This window comes from Urocitellus parryii, chromosome 8, assembly GCF_045843805.1.
Source record: "Urocitellus parryii isolate mUroPar1 chromosome 8, mUroPar1.hap1, whole genome shotgun sequence".
Taxonomy (NCBI): domain Eukaryota; kingdom Metazoa; phylum Chordata; class Mammalia; order Rodentia; family Sciuridae; genus Urocitellus; species Urocitellus parryii.
This window is the reverse complement of record NC_135538.1, coordinates 9,187,724-9,208,341: the sequence shown is the minus strand read 5'-3', so window position 1 is coordinate 9,208,341 and position 20,618 is coordinate 9,187,724. Positions and strand designations below refer to the sequence as shown.

The following is a 20,618-nucleotide window of genomic DNA, read 5'->3' as shown; positions in this document are numbered from 1 at the left end:
TAAGATACCTCATTATGCATGTGGAAATATTCCAGAATCTAAAACCTGAAGCACTTTGGTTTCAGCCATTTCAGATAAGTGATCCTCTGCCTGCAATATCCATCCACTTTTAAGTAGTTGTGAATTTGTGTACTTTTTGAGAATAAAATAATTCCAAACTTGACAAATTATCTATCATGCAAGATCCTATTAAGTGCCCTCAAAACTCAAGGTTTGAAGACTTAAATGACTTTTGCCCAATCACTGTTAACTTGGGGGCCTTGCTTATTTCCACATCCTTGGACTTGGAAAGAGGCTCTTGACCAGGTCTTTGCCTGAGATGACCTGTCCTTATGTACATCCCGTCCTGCCATTCACACCCTCTTGTCTGCCTGGGAGCAAGTGTCCACAGTCAGGGCCCCTGGATTCTCTTATTGGGGGAGGCCCATATTGGCACAGGTGGTGTGTCCAGAAGCCATCTGAACTCCACAGACAGCCTGGCAAGTGCTGGGACTGGTCAGCCCTACCTTGCTGAGAAAAGCCCCTTCCTGGTACCACAGCAACCCTCCTCCTGCCTGGAGGACACGTGGGTAGTTACAGCAAGTTGGTGGTTGCTTTGCCAGGATATTTTATTGAGGTGGACAGTAGTGGGCCCATTGGAAAGCCACCAAGTTCAGGAGAAGGATGGAGCTGAACTTCCTGTTGCTAGCCAGGTCAAAGGACAGGTGGTGTTTCCTTTTAAAAAGAGAAAAAAGCAGCAGTAGCAGCTTCATGTTTTACACCAGCTCAGCTGGAAGTGCCAGTGCTCATGGGGCTGCAGAGCAGGAAGTGGGGAGCCTGTTGGCCTCTCCCAGTAGAGGCCACTTCCTCCTGCAGGAGCCCTGGAAGAGGTGCCTCATGCTCTGCAGCAGGAACCGTGTCTGGGTTTGATGGCTCCAGTACCTGAGTACCAGAGGATGTGACTGGGGAGTGTCAGTGAATGCAAGCATCAGTGTAAGCCAGGAGTCTCTGTGGCAGGTCCTGTCAGAATGGTTCCCAAGCAGCATAGCACCCACCTTGGCCTAGACCCAAATAAAATGGTCCCCGTGGAAGGGACCATGTTGGTCTCGCATTAGCTAGGTGATGCTGTGCCCAGTGTTATGAAAGTACTTGGGAAGCACAAACTAAACATGAGGCAGTGTGACCCCTCAGCCACTTCAGGGTCTGGCTTGGAGGGCGTGCCCTTGACACTTAGCAGGAGGGTCAGGTATTTTACTCAAGTTATTTGATTTACTCTTAATAACATCTGGTCACTTTTGTTGAGAAAGAAACAGGTTCAGAGAGATTGGTGCCACACCCTGGGACATACATAAGGAAGGGCCACGTGTGATGTGGGCTAGAAGCATAGAGGAGAGGAGGGGAGAGTGGGTTCTAGAGGCTGGTACCCCAGAGCGGTCGGGTGGGTGGGCCCCTGCAGTAGGTGGTGTGGCCCTGAGGAGGGAAATGGGGAGCCTCGTGAACCAGGAAAGCAGGACCTGGTGGTTCTCATTTCCTTCATTTCCTGCCTTGTCCCCAGATGACAGCAGCCCTACTGATGTGTATGCCGTGGGGTTTGAAGAGATGGTGGAGCTGAGCGCAGGGAATATTGTCAATGCCAGGTAAGGGTTGCGTGTGGGGGGCAGGTTAACCCTGAGCCAGGTGCCTGGTGGGGAGCAGGGCCCCAAGGTCTCCTAGGGCCAACCTGTGACCCCGACTGTGTGGTTACTTCTGGCTAGACTCCTTTTCCACACTCGCACAGGTGCATTACCCCTTGCCTCCGTCCCTACTGAGTAAGTAAAGGGCAGGAAGGGCTGGTGTCACTGTGTTTTCTGAGGTGCTCCTGGGCCATGTGGTGAAGCTGATCCACGCAGCCTGGGGAGCCAGGTGGGTGAGCCTAGAGGGCAGGCCAGGCAGGGCAGGGCAGGGCAGGGAGGGCAGCTGATTCACACTTTCTGGGGAGAGGTGAGAAAGTGTGAGGGTCGGGAGGAGGTACTCTGTTTGTGCCAGGCACAAAGGAAGGGCCCCAGATGCTGGATTAGCATTTGGCATAGAGCAGCTAGAATCCCCCCCACCCCCGTGCCCCCGCCCCCAAACGAAGGACCCGATTATATTTCAAGTAACTATCTGAACAAAGAAACCAACACACTGGAGCTCTCATGAGAAGGTCCTGGGCTGGGTGTTGGGCTGAGGAAGGTGCCACTGTGATGGGTAAGGCACAATTGAAGATATAGAGCTAGTCCCCCGTGGAAGCCAGGCCCGACACCACACGGGGTTGGCAGGTGGGAGATGCACTTCGGCTCACCCTGAAGAGCAAGCACCCTTCCTTCCTTTTCTTCCCCAGTACCACCAACAGGAAGATGTGGGGCGAGCAGCTGCAGAAAGCCATCTCACGCTCGCATAGGTACATCCTCTTGACCTCGGCACAGCTAGTGGGCGTCTGTCTGTATATCTTTGTACGTCCGTACCATGTTCCGTTCATCAGGTAAGAACACCTATAAACACATGGGGACTGAGGGGCTGGGAGTCTGTGTGTCTTGGTCTGTGATCTCCTCTGCCCTCCCTGGGCCCTTCCACGGCAGGACTCGGGACCTGCCATAGCTGGATAAATGGAACAAAGGCCCCGAGGAAAAAGCTGAATAGGATATTGTCTAGCAATTAAAAAGCCCCAAGAGGAAACTCCCAGCTCAGGAAGCTGCCCTCTTAGGAGGAGCTGCACCGCCCAGACTCAGTGCTGGGCTTGGAAGGGGTTTCTTGTTGGCATTTTACTGACAGGAAACGTCTGAGCAAGGGCTGAGTAACTCCTCAGGAAATGCCAAGCCTCTGGTCTCATTTTGAATGAATTCCGAGTGGAATCTGTCTCACCTCCTTTGTAAAACAGGAGGGTCTGTGTTGGTTCTTTGTCTTGTAATGAGATCCATGGACACAAAGGGGAGAGCAAGATAACAGGATTAATTAAAGGAATAGAAAGAAAGCAGAGCTCCGCAGCGGGAGGGCTCCCAAGGCGGGTGGCCACCGGTGTCTGGTGTCTGTTCGAGGTTTACATGATAAGGTTAGAGGGAGCTAGGTGGCCTTGAAGACATAGGCTAGAGATTTTAAAAACAGTGGGTCTTTGAGTCCAGGTACACCAGGATGTGTCCCCCTTCCAATTGGGAAGTTGACCATGTCCCGCTGGTCACGAGCTGACTGCTCCATTTGTAAACTCCTGGGTGGAAGTTTAAACCTGTCTTTAACACATTTCTGTCTCCTGCTCTCATTATTATTTCTCCAGAGTGACAGCTTTGTGGTGTAAGAAGGGCAAGGGCCTAGGTGAGGCGTCTCCTTTAGGAAAGGCCTCCTCAGCTCTGGGCAGCCTCCCATGGCGGCCTGGACTCCTTCATGGTGTTAGGATTTCCTGCAGCCCTTCTCGTTGCTGACACCAGGCAGCTGGCGGGCCTTCATCCTAGGTCAAGTGGGACAGAGTCCGGTGTGGTGGCACACACCCTAAATCCCAGCACCGCGGGAGGCTGAGGCAAGAGGGTTGTAAGTCCAAAGCCAGCCTCAGTGATTTAGTGAGACCCTCACCAACTTAGTGAGACCCTGTCTCAAAATAAGAAACCATACATAAAAAATGAAAGGGGATGGGGCTGTAGCTCAGGTAAAGTGCTCCTGGGTTTCACACCCAGTCCCCCAAGTGGTTCAGCAACTAAAGTGGGATGAGACCCAGTCAAGCGCCTCTGGGTGGGGACCATGGGTACTCCCTGTGGTGGCCCTGGAAGAACAAGGCGGCTCTGTATTCATCATTCCCTTTGGAGAACTTCAGGAAATGTTTCAAGTCCCCCTGCCCTTCTGAGAGTGTTATGGGGGCAGTTTGGCCATATCCCAAGTTCATGGGAAAAGGCTAATAAAGGGAAGTTCAGGGTGAAGACTAGCGATCAACCATGAGTTGGGAACAGGGTAGAGGACTTGCTGACCTCCTTGACCCTGCTTGAGCTCCCCCCACTTGCCTCCTCAGTCTCCTGCCCTTGGCCTCAGGCCTGTCCGCTCACACCCCTGTCACTTCCCGCTGCCTCCCAGGTAGGGGTGCACCAGTAGGCCCCCATCTGTGGCATGGTCGTGGAGATGTTACGCTCTTGGCTTAGGGTCCGTGGTTCTAGGTCCTGCAAGCCCGCTCGTGGGATGCCGAGTTGGCCTTGTAATGCAAGCCAGAGCCTGTGTGTGGGAAAGCCAGTTTGCCACCACCTTCCAGGCCAGCCTGAAGGACTGGCTGTTTCCCTGTTCTTGAGACACATCAAGAGCCCAGAGGATTCCTCCTGTGCTTAACATGAGAACTGCGTGGGGGGGCTGGGTGACAGGAGAGCCAGGGCAGATGCAGGGATGCTGTCTGCCGCCCACAGTGTGCTTGTGGAGTATGGAGCTCCTCAGAGCTGGGCCATGGCAAAGGTGCTCCGCAGCCCACCGGCACTGAGAGGGAGCGGCCTCCTGGCCATGGAGCCAGTGATGGCCGCTGGTTGCTGCGTTCTGGGCTTCAGAGGATGTGGATGAAGACCTCTGGGCCGTGGTTCAGAGTAGGGGCCTCACACAGCTGCTGGGCTCTTCTCTGGCCAAATAGGCTTATACTTTTCAATGGCCAATGGAACGTGCTTGCTCTTCTATTGCAGGGACGTGGCCATCGACACGGTGAAGACTGGCATGGGGGGAAAGGCAGGGAACAAGGGTGCCGTGGGCATCCGCTTCCAGTTCCACAGCACCAGCTTCTGCTTCATCTGCAGCCACTTGACAGCTGGGCAGTCGCAGGTGAAGGAGAGGAACGAGGACTACAGGGAGATCACCCACAAGCTCTCCTTCCCTGCGGTGAGTGGTGGACTGGCAGGGGGGCTTTCCTGCTCTGTTTGCCGTGTGTGGCTTTCTGAGCTGCCAACAGGAGCCTGGCAAGAGGGGTACAACCACAGGGAGCATCCCTGACCCAGGGCTTAATACTGGGGGAGGGAGATGAACATGGGAGATAGTGTGATAGAGGGACACCCAAGGAGCCCAGCTCCGCAGTGTCCCGTTACTTCCTTCTCTATTTCCTGGACATTTAGATAGCCTAGATTTTCTTAGGTGCATTTTCCAGTGTTCTACCTCGGGTGATGGAACGGGGAAGGAAAACCAGTGTGTCCATACTTGGTTCAAGTTTGTGAAGAACATTTGAATCCAAACAATTTAAGATTTAGTTTCCTTGAGGCTGGGGATGTAGCTCAGTGGTAGTGTGTGCTTAGCTCGCATGAGGCCCTAGGTCTAGTAGCAAAAAGAAAAGAAATTGTGTTCTTGAGATCCACAATCATCTTGTGTTACTGGATTAAGAACTTCCTTTTCCAAATCCAGGAAATCATTACTGAGGAATCATAACTGACTGGCCCTGGGGTTGCCAATAATGCACTGCCCTCTAGTGGTGGGCCAGAGGGTTTATGCTGAAGCTGGAGACTGTGTGTGTGTGTGTGTGTGTGTGTGTGTGTGTGTGTGTTGCTGGAGATTGAACCTAGGGGTCAGCACACTACGCAAGAGCTCTACTGCTAAACTACATCCCCATTCCTGGACTTTATGTTCAAATTTTCATGTTTTCCCTCCCACACTCCCCTTCATCCTGGTGCACATACAGCCCCCCTATTCCCTAAAGGGAGGGCACATTTCAGCTGTTGCCATGGATTTTTCCAGCATCTGAGAGAGGCTAGATGGGTCTTAGAGCTCTTCTCTACAAGAACAGATCCCCTAAAACTGGCATCTTATTGACTGGGCTGCCCAAATATGCAAAGCAAAAATTCCTTTAATTTCTAAGTTACAGAAGAAACAAAATAAGTTGTGTGTGTGTGTGTGTGTGTGTGTATGTGTGTGTGTGTGTGTGTGGCTGAGGACATAGCTCAGTGGAAGAGCATGCACCTAATATGTGCAAAGTCCTGGGTTCAGTTTCTAGCACTGCAAAAAAAAATTTTAAAAAAAGGTCCAACCCATCTCACTTGTAAAGTACCATTTCGAGGGGCTGGGGATGTGGCTCAAGCGGTAGCGCGCTCGCCTGGCATGCGTGCGGCCCGGGTTCGATCCTCAGCACCACATACAAACAAAGATGTTGTGTCCGCCAATAACTAAAAATAAATAAATAAATATTAAAAATTCTCTCTTTAAAAAAAATAAATAAAGTTCAAAAAAAAAATAAAGTACCATTTCGAAACAGTATATTTGGGACACATTCCAAATAATAAGAGTTTATAATATGGCTCTTCCCCACCCCCCCTTAACAATAGAAATACTGAGGGTATATAAGTTAACTCTGTGTACTGCTGGTACCCAATACCATAGTCACTGGCCACAATAACTATTTAAATTAATATCACTTGCACTGACCACATTGAAAATGCTCAGTGTGCACTGGCCTGTAGCCAGTGTTCCAGCATTAGACAGCTGAGAAAGAATGTTTCCATCACTGCAGAAAGTTCCGTTGCACAGGGCCGTCTAGACACTCGTTTTATTTGGTTGTGATCATCTTAACCTTCTGTTCAGGTGATTGCTGTGGGGTGGGAGGAGCAGGAACACCACATAGTGGGAGAACAGAAATGAATTTTAGAGCGAGGCAGATCTGGGTTCCAGTCTCCTCTTTACCATGTGTTAGCTGAATTTTTTAAGTCTAAAAGATCCAGTGGAACCTGCTGCACAGGAGCTGCTGCGGGGATGAGGTATACCGGAACAGAGCCCAGCCCTTGTAGACAGCCATTGCACAGCAGCTGCCATCATTTTGACCGGGAAAGGGCTCCAGGGCTGAGCTGGAGACTGCAGGCCACCAGACATGACTGGGGGAGGATGTGCTGAGGGGCAGGAAGAACGGAGAGCCCCAAGGTGTGGTTCGTGGGGTTTTAGAAGCCGCACTCTTGGCACCTCCACTAGTTCCTTTCATCTTATCATGACGCTGACGTTTGGCCAATGCTTCTGTGGTGCAGGCAACAGGAGCAGGGCCTGATCCCCAGGACTGCACTTGACAGTTGTGCTTCCTGTTGGGGCTGGAGCTTTGTCTAAACACTCAAGCACTGTTACTGCAAAGACAAAAGCGAGGCATGTATAATCCTCAGTAGGTTCATGGGATTGGTCAAAGTGAAAGGCTCTAGTGGAAAACTTAAGAGTAACCATCTTAAGAAAAGAGCTTCTGCTCGTCCTCATTCCCTCCCCTCCACCTTCCTCGAGGATGGGAGACAACGATGATGATTTTCTTTACAATTTAGGGGAGAAACGTTTTTTCTCACGATTATGTGTTTTGGTGTGGTGATTTCAACTACCGAATTGATCTCACTTATGAAGAAGTCTTCTATTTTGTTAAACGCCAAGACTGGAAGAAACTTCTGGAATTTGATCAACTACACCTGCAGAAATCAAGTGGAAAAGTAAGTTGTGACTTTAAGGTCTTTTTGGCAGCTGTTCTGATGAGAATAATATCCTTGTTCCAATGTGGAATCCTACTAAATGCCTGTACTGATAATATTCAGCAAATTAAGTTCTGAGTGGGTTTAATGGTGTTTCTGATACTGTAGAAAACACGTGGGGCTTAGGAAATTAGGGAAACAGGAGCATCCATTCACCCACACTCTGTCTCTCTTGAATGAGCTTTGGCTGGCCACACACAGGGTCCTGTGTCTTCTCAAACCCCAAGGTTCTTCTGTAGAAGAGCCTCCTGAGTGCATTTAACCCAGTGGTAGAAGGTCCGACTGCAAGTCTCCTCTTCCCTCCTTTACCTTTGCCAATTTTAGGGACTTCTTAGGCCATGGCATAAGTAGAAAAGAAATAGCTAGAAAACCTGTCCTCAGTTCTTCCAGATATCCCAAATCTATCTTCTCCAGAGAATGCTGTTTCCTATTCCTGTGTCTGTTAGCTCCCTGGCAGGCTAGGCGGAGATGGAAATACGTCTGAATGCCACTGGCCTTTTGAGAGTGAAGCTGGTGGAGTATGTGGGGAGAGGGCAGCTAAGGCCTCTCTCCAAAAGCAAGACTCGGCACTCTTTGTGGTTTACTCTGCCTTCTCGCCTAGGGCCCTGTCAGTGAGTGGATTGCTGGGGGTGGATGAGTGGCCACCCCAGACTTCCTTGACGAGGTTTTCTTTTTCTCCTCCTACGTATTCTCATTCCTTCCCCTCTGCACTTGAGGGAGGGAGGGAGTGAGTGCTGCTCTGGGGCCTTCCCAGGGCACAAGGCCAGATCCAGAGCTTAACAGAGAGGGAAGCTGGGCTCTCTCAGTGCTTCTGTGGGCTCAGTCCATTTACTTAACAAGCACCAACACAGGCCTTGTGAGGCACGGGTCTGGAGATGTGCAGATGCACACACAAACCCTGTGCTCTTCTCCTGACTCTTAGGGGGTGAGAGCAGGCCTGGCTGGAGGGTACAAGGGAGGGAAGCAAAGGTAGCATGACGGTGTGTCCGCCGGAAGATGAGTAGAGGATTGCATTTCAGTCCCCTGAAAAGCACACTAATGTCCAGTGTAAGACAAATTTGCAAATATGACAGATTGTTAGTTTTTAGGACTAGAACATTCTGGAATGTGCATTTTTTTTTTTCACTGAAAGGTGGTCTTGTGTTTTTTTTTTTTTTTTTCCCCAATAGATTTTTAAAGACTTCCATGAAGGAGCAATTAACTTTGGACCCACCTATAAGTACGATGTGGGCTCTGCTGCCTATGATACCAGTGACAAATGCCGCACCCCGGCCTGGACAGACAGGGTACTGTGGTGGAGGAAGAAGCGTCCTTTTGATAAAACAGGTGAGTAGGATGTGCACATTCAAGAGCCGGTGGGGAGGGGGGTCAGACGATAAACACTATAAAGGAAAAAAATGCGTTCACTCAGCCAGCACTCCACTGCTTGCAAATCGCATGTTTTTCAATAACCCAAATGACAAAAAAAATTCATCCCAGAATGATTTTTGGAAGCGAGCTTTGGGGAGCCCCCTTCTGGCCTCTTTCTGGAGATGGTGACCTGTGAAAAGGTCTGTCTGGTCTCCCCATCCCTCCCTGGTGGCTGCGTCTGCCCTGCGCCCTTGCCTGCTGTCTTGGGAAAGGAGGAGGGAAGTATCAGGGCCCTCTCCCCTCCCCAAGCCCTCCCTCAGGCCCTTTGCCTGGCCCATTTTGTTTGACCAAGCTCTTTTCTCCTTAAAGCCTCTATTCCAAATGGAACATGAGCAAGACACAATAAAAATGAGAGTTTGTTTTTTTTTTTAATCAATCAGTTGCCAAGTATGTTTTGAACAGTTAATTACTACCCAACTGGGAAGTGAAGTTTACTTGAGGTTAGAGCGCCTGTAAACAATTCCACATTTTAGGAGAGATGTTTGCTGAGCTTTCAAGGCTAGGAAACCACATGTTCCGATAAAAAAGATAAATATTCCTTCAGTTAAGTTTATGAACATCCGTTTGGCCCCAGGGCACTGAGGCTGTCTAGAGTGAATCCTGGCTCCTTGGTCTCCATGCCTCTATATGAATGGCTGCCGGTCACCTGTAATTCCTGGGCCCTGGCAGGAGTCGGGGGATTGGGCAGCAGGGATGGCTGAACCCCATGCTCACAGTTAACCTACCTGGGAGGGTGGTAGGTGGCTATGGTCATTACTGTTCAGGATAACCTGCATGTGAGGAACTTCTTTAACCCCAGGGCCCAAACACCCTGAACCCAGGTTCAAGTTCAAGGGGATAAAGTGAATGAGCCTGAGCTTTGAGGTGGTTTGAGACAGAATCCTGCTACAGGTGTTTGTAATTGCATTCATGTATATTGATATGATTCTGTGTTACATGTGGACCTCTTGAATGGAGTAGCTGGAGAACTCAATCTTCTAGACAATGGTCTAGATGGAGACACCAAAGTCAGACACACCTGGTCTCCTGGGACCCTTAAGTACTATGGCCGAGCAGAGCTACAAGCATCTGATCACAGGTACGCTCTCACAGGAGAAGGTAGTGTTTTCTCCCCAGGGGCAGCAGACATGCTCTCCCCCTAAAGGTATGCATGTGTGTGTGTGTGTATGTGTGTGAGAGAGAGAGAGAGAGAGAGAGCGCGCGCGCGCGGGCATATGGGAAGAGTGAGAGTATGTGCATGTGTGTAAAATACACTAAAGAACAAAAAATAAAACAAATACCACTGAGAATTAATAACTGGCAGCATTATTGCCATTGCTCTATTGCCATTGCTCTATATCATAAATGACACTATTTATGAAAGTCTCAAAGACACAACCTGTTCTATCTCATGGCTTTTAATTGTTCTTAACTGATGTTGCTGAAAATCTTACTTGCTTATCACTATTTCCAAGATACAGGCATCTAGGCTCATTTTGAGTGCTGTCCAGAATTCTACTAGCCAGATGCATAGAATTTAGACCTTCACCTATTAAAGGATATTTTTTCTAGTGATTTATTTGTTTATTTATATTTGGTGCCAGGGATTGAACACAGAGGTTACTTAACCACTGAGCCACATCTCCAGTTTTTTTTTTTTTTAGGGCCTCACTAAGTTGCTGAGGCTGGTTTTGAACTTGTAATCCTCCTGCCTCAGCCTCCTTAGCTGCTGGGATTACAAGCGTGCACCACCACATATGGCTTTTCTAGTATTTTGTTATTACAGACACCACAGGGTTTTTACGTCTTGGATCCAGAGCTACTAGGTCCTCTGAGCGTTGCTTGGCCTCAGGCACCTTGAACTCTGGAGGGAAGTCAGCAGCAGATGGCAGGGAGGGCAGTGGTCTGGTGGCAGCTGCTCGGGGAGATTAGCCTTGTGGAACATCTTGCGAGAGGCAGCAAAGTGTGGCCTTTGAGGGTTGGTAAGGAGGAATTTGATCTTCCCATAGCTGCTACCAAAATTATTTTATTGATTTCAACTTTGAGGAAAGAAATGAAGAAAGAGAAGGTGTGGTGAGCCAGTAGATCTAAATCTTTAGATCCTTCTGAATTATTTAAATCCTGATACTACCTACAGCCCTAGACACAAATCTTGAAAATCTTCAATTGTATGACTTGGGTTCGCTAGTTCAGGAGTGGATCTAGAAACCTTCATCTAACCACCATTTATTGAGGGGTCTTATGTGCCAGACCTTGTTCCTGGCATTAGGGTTAAGTAATAAACAAAGATTCATGGAATTCTCTACAGGGACAAACCTAAGTGCAAGGAAGAATACAGTAGGGTCAGGCCAGGCTCAGTCTTCTACCCACATCAAAGGAAGGCCTCGGAGCAGAGGCCTGATGGAAATGAGAGCATGAGCTCTGTGGATGTCTGAGGGAGAGCACTCCTGGGGCACCTGCCCGGCAGCACCAAGAGTCCAGGATAATAGAGGCGGGGCAGAGCGTGACGGAAAGAACTGCAGGGACGAGACAGACCAGAAAACCAAGCCTGTGGAGCCCTGTGGGTGGGCCATGCCTGAGCTGCAGAGGGCATCACCTGACACAGGTCTGGTTATCAGCCCAGCAGACTCGGGGGGCGGGGGGCAGAGCTCCAGTGGTGGCTTTGGACTGGTGGTGGCTGTGGTGAGGTTCTCTGGAGGGCTCCCTGATGGCTGCATGTGCGGAGAATGAGTTCATTCCTTGTCATTGCTGCATGAATGAAGCCACCTGGCTCCCCCCCTCCTGCTCTCACCCAGTCACGCCCTGGTGACTCACGCATGCATGGTCTCCTCCAGGAAGGGTTTCTCCTAATGTGTTTTAAAAATCACTCACTTAGTCATGTCCCTGTGTGACAGTTTCTCAGTCATATTTTTTCCTGATTCCAGATGCAAAAAAAATCATCATAATGATAACACATAGTGATATAAATTTGGGAGGACAGGATAATATTGCCCCCACTGTATCTCTTACTTTTTGTAGTTTTCTCTGGTTTTAAAGATCGCCACTTTATTATCATAACTTTATTTTTGGAGACGGGGTCTCACTATGCTACCCAGGCTGGTCTTGAACTACTGGACTCAAGTGACCTCCCACTTCAGCCTCCCCTGTAGCTGGGACTGGACTGTGTGCCACCGTGCCAGCTTTTCTGTTGTGGTGCCAAGGATCAAACCTCACATGTGGTAGGCAAGTGCTCCAGCCCTGAGCTACTCCCCGAGCCCTGCCGCTTTCTTCTATCCTAGTTCATAATTTCTACTTAATATCATATTATAAGTCTTCAATGGGCTGGGGATGTGGCTCAAGCGGGCGCGCTCGCCTGGTATGCGTGCAGCCCGGGTTCGATCCTCAGCACCACATACCAACAAACATGTTGTGTCCGCCGAGAACTTAAAAAAAATAAATAAATATTAAAAATTCTCTCTCTCTCTCTCTCTCTCTCTCTCTCTCTCTCTCCTCTCTCACTCTCTCCTCTCTCACTCTCTCTTTAAAAAAAAAAAAGTCTTCAATAAGATTACTTAGGGATTTTCTTCATCATAAGGGATTTTCTTAATTTTTGTCCCTGTGTTGGAATCACAGCAGTGCTGTGTTCTTTCCTGCATGTTGGGTGGTTGTGTCTCTTTCCGTGACTGAGGATCATTTCCCATTAGGGCATGGTAGCTGGCTTTCCTCCCTCCCTCCTGTCAAGAATGCTGTAAACAGTCAACCTTGTACATAAACCTTTGTCTGCCTCTCTGGTCATTTCCTTAGAATAAAGACCTACAAATTCAATTGCTAAGTCAAAAGACATGAATGGTTTTGAGATCTGTGACACAGATTGCCAGCTAGTCCTGTGAAAAGCCGGCACCCCCACCATGTGCACCGCCACCCGCCCCTCCCCCTCCCTGGCAGCACCAGGGACTGTCAGGGGAGGAGTCCTGGCTGATGACTGGTGGTTTTCTAAGTTCTGGGTCATGTTCTCAGGGCACTGTGGTATTTCTTTCCTCTCTCAGATCATACTTAGAAATGCCAGGAGATGATACGAAGATGGGGGAGAGATGAAGACTAAGTGCTAGGGTGCAGCCGGCCTGCGGATCTGTAGGCTGATATTACTGTTGGTGGCAGAGCTCTGGGGGACCGGGCCCAGGCATATCACTGGGCAATACCTGCCCGGGCTAACCATTCTCGCCCTCTTCCCTTCCTGTCTGACGCAGACCCGTGCTGGCCATCGTGGAGGTGGAAGTACAAGAAGTCGACGTGGGTGCTCGGGAGAGGGTTTTCCAGGAAGTGTCCTCTTTCCAGGGCCCCCTGGACGCCACCGTTGTTGTAAACCTTCAGTCGCCAACCCTAGAAGAGAAAAGCGAGTTTCCTGAGGACCTGCGGGCTGAACTCATGCAGACCTTGGGGAACTTTGGGACAATTGTGCTTGTCAGGTAGCCACTGCCCTCAGACATGGGCTCCCGGCTGTGGGAGGATCTGGGAGGGCTGCCAGGTGGTTCCAGGCTGTGACTAGGCTTCTCTCATGTACTCCAGGATCAACCAAGGACAGATGCTGGTGACATTTGCAGACAGTCACTCAGCCCTCAGCGTCCTGGATGTGGATGGCATGAAGGTAAGTGGCACTGGGTCACACCATGGAGCAGGTCTGACTGATCTCACTTCTACATGGCTGTGTCTTCCCTTCCTCGGGCCTGGCTCATGCTGAACCTGTGGGGACCTGTGCCCGTGTGTAGGTGCCACACGGAGAAGGAGCTAGGATTGGCTATGGTTCTCGGGTGTTATGGGACAGTCCTGGCTACTTGCAGAATCTGGCTGCCACTGAAGTCTTAGTGTATTTCCCTGCCTCTGTGCAGGAGAGATTCCTTCTCTTCAGTATGTGTTTTGGGACATGTGGCTCATAGGTATTTTCCATTTTAATAAATTCTGGTTTTAAATTTGCGCGGAATGAAAAGCTGGTGATGATGGGCAAACTTTTATTCAGACCAAATGTGAAAACTGTGTTGATTCCACCTGGGGCCTGTACCCCTGTTTTTTCTCAGCTAAACATGAAGATCGGCCTGTGCCGGGTGCACAGGTAGGAAAGGGGCACCTGGTCACAGGCTGTGCTATGACTTTGGTATTTCTTTTCACTTACCATGCTGTCCTCACAGGTGAAAGGCAGAGCGGTGAAGATTAGACCGAAGACAAAGGACTGGCTGAAAGGTTTGAGAGAGGAGCTCATTCGAAAACGGGACAGCATGGCTCCTGTGTCCCCCACTGCCAATTCCTGTTTGCTGGAGGAAAATTTTGACTTCACAAGCCTAGACTATGAATCAGAAGGTCAGTGACCCTTCGAGGAGGGGCAGGCTAGTGTTGCTCCTATTTGGAAGGGTTATGGAGGACATTTGAAGTGTGAGTGTCACATCCATGTGATCCACTGTTCATGTCTAGGGATGATGCAGGAAATGGTAAAGGGACTCAGAGACATTTGGACTTACACCATGCTGTAGCCAGGTGTGGTGACACACACCTATAATCCCATGACCCGGGAGGCTGAAAGAGGATTATGAGTTCAAAGCCAGCCTCAGCAACTTAGTGAGGCCCTAAGTAACTTTGCAAGACCCTGACTCAAAATAAATAATACAAGGGATTGGGGATATAACTCAGTGGTAAAAGGGCCCTTGAGTTCAATCCCCAGCACCAAATAAAATAGAAAAAGGAAAAAAAAATTAGCTTTGACACTATTGGGGTTGTGGGTGCAAGTGGAAGTGGGAGCCAGGGAGGCGAGACCCCGGCTGCAGGAGGTGGGCTGCAGCATCCTGGTGCAAGCCAGAAGACCCACTGTCCAGAGGCTAGGCCCTTGCGCCGGACTGTTTTTACCTCATTGTGGGCCAATCCTCCTCCCAGGGGATGTTCTCGAAGATGATGAAGACTATTTGGTGGATGAGCTCGTGCAGCCCGTGGTCTCAGACAGTGAGCTGGGGGGAGACGACCCTCCTGATGCCCCCAGCACTACAGCGGTGGCACCTGCCAGCAAGTCTCCGGCACTAACCAAAAAGCAGCACCCGACGTACAAAGGTAGCTCAGCCTCCTTCCTCACATGGGAGGAGACCGTGTCGCCCTGTCTCGCAGCAGGCAGTGCTAGGTAGTGCCAGCAATCCTGTGCAGTCCTGGCAGAGGCCCAGGAAGGCAGAGAGTGTAGAACTGTGCTCTGGGCAGGAATCCAGTAGCCTCATGCTGATTTCCTCTAGGTGTTTAATTTTTTACAGCTTGTACTCCTGTAACACCAGGTTCAGGGTAATGCCTATTTCCTCTGTAATTCCCGTTTCCCAGTTCTCAAGTGTGGTTACATTTGTGATTTTTCATCCTGAAACTTTTGTAATTCAATCCTTCAAGAGAGAGACTTAACATCTACAACTTGACATATTGTTCCATTCACATAATATGATATTTTATACAGCTACATTATATAGCAACAGCATTATGTCATCTTAGACTTAGGGGAACTAAAAGGTCACTGGATGGAACTGCATACCCTGGATTCAAGTGTAGAGTAATTCTTTTTTTTTTTTTTTTTTAATTCATTTATTTGTATGTGGTGCTGAGGGTTGAACCCAGGAGCTTGCACGTGCAAGGCAAGCGCTCTACCTCTGAGCCATAACCCCAGCCCTAGAGTAATTCTTTTGAATAAGTTTTAAAGACAACTGGTGTTACGTGGCTGGCGAGTAGGGTAGTTCATATTTCTGCATTAGACCGGATTAAGTCTATTCCATCCTGAAGGTGTCTGAAACACATTCAGTGTCAGTCACCGTGTCCCTACTTGGACAGCTCTAACTTGGCCATGTGTTGGGCCCCTTGAACTGGGCCCAGGAACAGAAAACAGGGCTGAAATTGAATTAAGGTACCTCCTAGGGAAGTGCCTTGCCAGGAAATGCAAAGACCCCCGTGTTCCCAAATGACAATGGTTCCCAAACTGAACAGTGGCTTGCCTCCTGGGAACCACAGGAGCTTTTAAAGTTAGAGACTGCTGAGTCCCACCGTAGAGATTTGGATGGGATCCTGGAAATCTGGCATTTTGTGACATTCCCTCAGTGGATGGGATGCATAGCTAAGTCCAGCAGATGCTACCCGACACAGAGGCAGCAGCTTTTGTCGCAGTCATGGTGGCTGTGCGCACTGCTCATGCAGAAAGGCTGCTACCCTGGCATGGAGGCAGGTGCAGGAATGTGCTCTTCAGAAGAGGTGGCCTCTTACCAGGAGCAGCTGTTATTTGGGCAGTCCCTGGGGGCCAGGCCAGGAGTGAACACAGTTGCCTCTGAATGAAGAAATTAATAGAGCAAAAGGACCCTGGGCAGCCTGGCCCCTGGTGAGCACCAGGTGGGTATGTCCGAAACCGCAGGTATTCAGCCATTCCGCTGGAACCTGTTTTACTCCAGTTTCCGCCTCAGATGCATGGGCTTGAGCTGTTGGGTTTGAGGGACAGGGTGTCTGAGCCAAAGATGAAATATAAGGGGCTATGTCATGGTGTAGGAGAAAAGACCTGTAACTGGATTTACGTCATGAGCCACAGGCAGCCACCTCCACAGGCCCCTCTTGGCTTCTCGGAAGGGATGTGAGGCCAGTCAAGATGGCTGACACTCATGAGGTGGCAGCCCACGCTCTGGCCACCAGGCTGGCAGAGAAAGGGAAATGCTCTCAGCCTCCAAAACAGTGATCACTTTTTAGTGAGGAATGAAAACTTTCCTTCCTCTGTGTGGAATTCTGGCTGATTGTTTTAGAAGGAAACAGGCCTCCTCTTTAAAATTTGTTAATGTCTCTCAAGTCTGGAAAACAAACTGTCCAGGATTGACTTGGTGTTCCAAGAGGGCACTGATGCATCTGCCCATCAGGAAGGGGTGCCATTCCTGCTGAGGCCCTCCATTGTCCTGGGTAGCTCTGCCTGCCACAGGTGGCCTCTGTGCACAGGCTCTTGTCTGACCATTTACACCCGCCATATCCTTCAGACGATGCTGACCTGGTGGAGTTAGAGCAGGAGCTGGGAGCCATCGGAGATTTCCGCCACCGTTCTCCAAGCAGGTCTCTGTCAGTTCCCAGTAGGCCTCGGCCACCTCACCCACCGCAGAGACCCCCCCCTCCAAGTAAGATTTTGCTTGACTTTGGCTTGCCACAATGCCTGCTGGGGATAATCACACATCTCCTGCTACTGAAAAAATAGCACTAAACAACCTCCCAGCCACCGAGTCCCCCCATGCTTTTCCCTGCATTGGGCATCTTTGTCTTAAATCCAGGACATACTGATAGTACAGGCAGTTGTCTTTCTCGTGGCAAATGAGCTGTCCGTCCTGTACGCTGCTTCTGCCTTCAGCTGCCTTCAAATGGAAACCTTCAGAATGGAAACTTGGCACCGCAGCCTAATGAAGAGGGACTGTTCTAGCTTTTCAGAGTCAGGCTGCTGCTTCCTTGGCCTGGCCCTCTCTGCTGCTTAGGAGTCTAGCAAGCCCAGGTGCCAAACATGTATGCCTCTAACCCAGGTCATGATCCCAGACCCCTGTCACTGAGCTCCTCCCACTGAGCATGGGCCCTTCCCTGGCTCCAGTCACACAGGAAGTGGTTTTCTTCTCGATCCTTAAACAATGCTTTTCCCATCAAATTTGTCTTCATAACCTCAAAATACAGCTGTTGCCTGCTTTCTTTTGATCAGTTTTCATTTTACCACTGCAGTTTATTTTTACCCCCCCCCAAAAAAATATGACAATCAGATGTAGATTTTTCCACAACCATTCCCTTTCAGGTTTGGGTTCACGATAGTGATCCATGGCAAGCAAGGAGCACATAGCATTTGAAATGTAGTTTTGCTTTTTTGGGTTTACACTTAAAAAATAACAGATGCAGTGGTAAATACCTGTAAACCCAGCTAGTTTGAGGCTGATCTGGGCAACTTAGTGAGACCCTGTCTAAAAAAAATAAAACTACTGGGGGCTGTAGTTCAGTAGTAATGAAGCACTGGGTTCAATTTCCAGAATTGCAAAAAATGAAGATAAATTTAACAATCATGTAAGTGTGAAAAGTTTTATAGAGAACTGTGAAGAATCAAATTTAAAAATTCACTTGATTACCTACAGATAAGTTACTAACCAAAATACTTTCAGCCTTTCTCTGTTACATATATCTGTAGCTACACATAACTTTAAAAATATTTTGTAAGCAAAGTTGGTTTCTATTTCACTTGATTGTCTTTCATTTAATGAAACACATTTTCTGTGTCACTGAATATTTTTAAAGAGGACTTGTTAATGGCTATAAACATAATGTTACATAGTTTATTTCTCTGACTTGGGAATTTTTTTTGTTTTCCTCAAGACATTTAAAAAATTTGGACCTGGTAATGATAGTGTGTTTTGAACCACTTAAAAATCAATTAGTTTTTATATCCAATTAGAACCGCCCCTAGAATATTATATTCAAATTTGTCCAAATCATGCTTCTGCAGAGAATCTGCATTAATAGACCAAGCTGTTAGAGAATTAGAAGAGAAACTCCTCACGCATGCTGGGCATGCGCTCTGTGCCCCGCCAGCACCCACACCTAGCCAAAGCTGCATCTGCCTGCACAACTGCCTCCCTCAGCTTTCTTGTAGCTCCTTGGCAACTTGTGACTTCACTGAGGCTGAGATCTGCCCTTGTTGGTTTTTGCAGCTGGTTTAATGGTGAAAAAGTCAGCTTCAGATGCATCCATCTCCTCCGGCACCCATGGGCAGTATTCAATCTTGCCGGCAGCAAAACTTTTGCCTGGAGCACCTCGGCAACCCGTGAGTTTCTCTGTTCAGCTCCAAGAAACAATTGCATTTCAGACATCTCCAGCCTGCCCCAGAGATCTGCAGGATCTCTCTTTGCCCCTCTCCTTGCCTACCACCTCATTCCCATCTGCCCTAACTCTTGTAGATTGTAAGTGGTTGTACAGGGTATTCTACCAGAAAGTCACCTTGGATGAATCCCCAAGGGTCCCCAAGAATCCCCAAAGTGCAATCACAGGTTTTACAAGTCGTGCTTCTCTCCTGTGATTCTTGTCTTTGTCCTTGGATGACAGGCTGTTGGTTAGCATAAGGGAAGATAGCAGAAATTGAGATCAGTCATAAGAAAATAAATGATGGTCATTCTGGTGCCAGAATAGTTGAGAGAAGCTGCTAAAGAGACCTAATAACCACATAGAGGGTCATAGCAAGACTAACCCTCGTGGGGGTCCAGAGGGCCCAGTGACCTGCCAAGTGTTGTGAAGGTCAGCAGGAAGAGTTTGGCAGGTAAAGGCAGGTGCTGAGGTGCCTGGGTTACCACACAGTCTGGTGAGCCAGGCCAGGCAGGCACACACCGTCACAGGCCACAAGGAGTGACTAGATAGCAGTGGTGTCCGATGGTGATGAGTGAGGAAACTCAGGTTATCTGGAAGGTATTTTAATACTCAGATAAGCCATGGAAGGTGTGGCATAGTTCTGCTCTCTGGATTTTATCTGATTATTGAAATAAAGAGATTGTTTTACCCCATTGCAAATCTTTCATTCTCTGGTTTGGGAGACCAAAGTCATCAGCTCTGACCACTCCTGCATTCTTCTTCTTGGAATGAAAGTGCTCCTAGGGGAGGAGGGATTGAGGGGTTCAGTTTAGATTTGGTGTTTTTAATCCACATCTGAAGGGGCTTTGTAGGGTTCACATATATAGCACAGACCCCTACCACCTGGCAGACTGGCAGCACGTGCTGAACACACCACCACCCAGGCTGCTTTCCCCCCTTGTTGACATGCTTCTCTTCTTCATTCTGTCCTCAAGCCCAAAGCTAGGACCGGAATAAGTAAACCTTACAATGTCAAGCAGATCAAAACCACCAATGCGCAGGAGGCAGAAGCAGCAATCCGATGTCTCCTGGAAGCCAGAGGAGGTAGGTGGCCTACACTGGGGAAGCTCCCTGTGGAGGAGGCTCAGTCTCCTTTCTGTTCATTTTCCCACTGAAAGTGGCCTAGGAAAAGATCTTTTTTTTCCTTTTGAAACAATATAAAATGAAAGTAGCCTTCAGTAACATTTTACTTATTTCATTTGTTCTCTATTTAAAATTCAGTAAGTATATAAAATAAACCCAGGATTATTAAACACTATTTAAGAGAAAAATAAAATTAAATTTTAAAAAGGTTAACTGCAGGTGCTGACTCAGTCTGGCCAGCTCTGTGAAAGAGACAGCTGTGTGTCCTCATTTCAGGCTCAAAATCTACCTCTTAAATCTAGAGCAAGTGTGAGTCAATTCTGCACTGTCATGGGAGGCCCTCCTCCACCACAGTGCCTGTTGATTTTTTTCTTATTTCACTTACTCCAAGTTATCATAGTTTACTTGGGAATCTCCCATATTTAATCACTGGTAACTCACATTTGTTTTGGTTTGTTACAGAATCTCTTATAGAGGGGAGATTGTGCCCATTGAAAAGGCATATGCAATCACAGTCACCTAATTTGTTTTGAGCCAGTATTTTAACCTACTTGGGATTCTTACATAAATTTAGGGAGGTTGAATTAGAAGGCTATTGTGGAACTACATACCACAGATGGTTTATTTTTATTAAAAATTAAAACTGTGACTGTAACAACCCACACATGCCTATTAACTGATAAAATGACCAAATATGGTATAGCCATACAATGGAATATCATTCTGTCATTTAAAAATAAGAACTGATACATGGTACACTGTGGGTAAACCTTGAAAACATTAGGCCAAATGAAAGAAGTCAGACACAAAAGGCCGTAAATGTCCAGAACAGGCAAATCCATAAAAGTT

The 20,618-nt window shown here is 48.4% G+C and overlaps 1 protein-coding gene across 8 annotated transcripts in view; it reads left to right on the top strand.

Moving 5' to 3' along the window:
- The window catches only part of Synj2 (synaptojanin 2), an 87,172-nt gene that overhangs the window by 60,084 nt on the left and 6,470 nt on the right, over nt 1-20,618 (top strand). For all 8 annotated transcript variants that reach the window (XM_026393803.2, XM_077801578.1, XM_077801577.1 and 5 more), the window contains 13 exons: nt 1,535-1,616; nt 2,339-2,479; nt 4,635-4,827; nt 7,224-7,382; nt 8,591-8,747; nt 9,792-9,909; nt 13,037-13,255; nt 13,356-13,434; nt 13,973-14,141; nt 14,709-14,879; nt 16,805-16,939; nt 18,497-18,609; nt 19,622-19,730. In XM_026393803.2, coding sequence (XP_026249588.2) covers nt 1,535-1,616; nt 2,339-2,479; nt 4,635-4,827; nt 7,224-7,382; nt 8,591-8,747; nt 9,792-9,909; nt 13,037-13,255; nt 13,356-13,434; nt 13,973-14,141; nt 14,709-14,879; nt 16,805-16,939; nt 18,497-18,609; nt 19,622-19,730 — 1,845 coding nt within the window. The remainder of the gene's footprint in view (nt 1-1,534; nt 1,617-2,338; nt 2,480-4,634; nt 4,828-7,223; nt 7,383-8,590; nt 8,748-9,791; nt 9,910-13,036; nt 13,256-13,355; nt 13,435-13,972; nt 14,142-14,708; nt 14,880-16,804; nt 16,940-18,496; nt 18,610-19,621; nt 19,731-20,618) is intronic.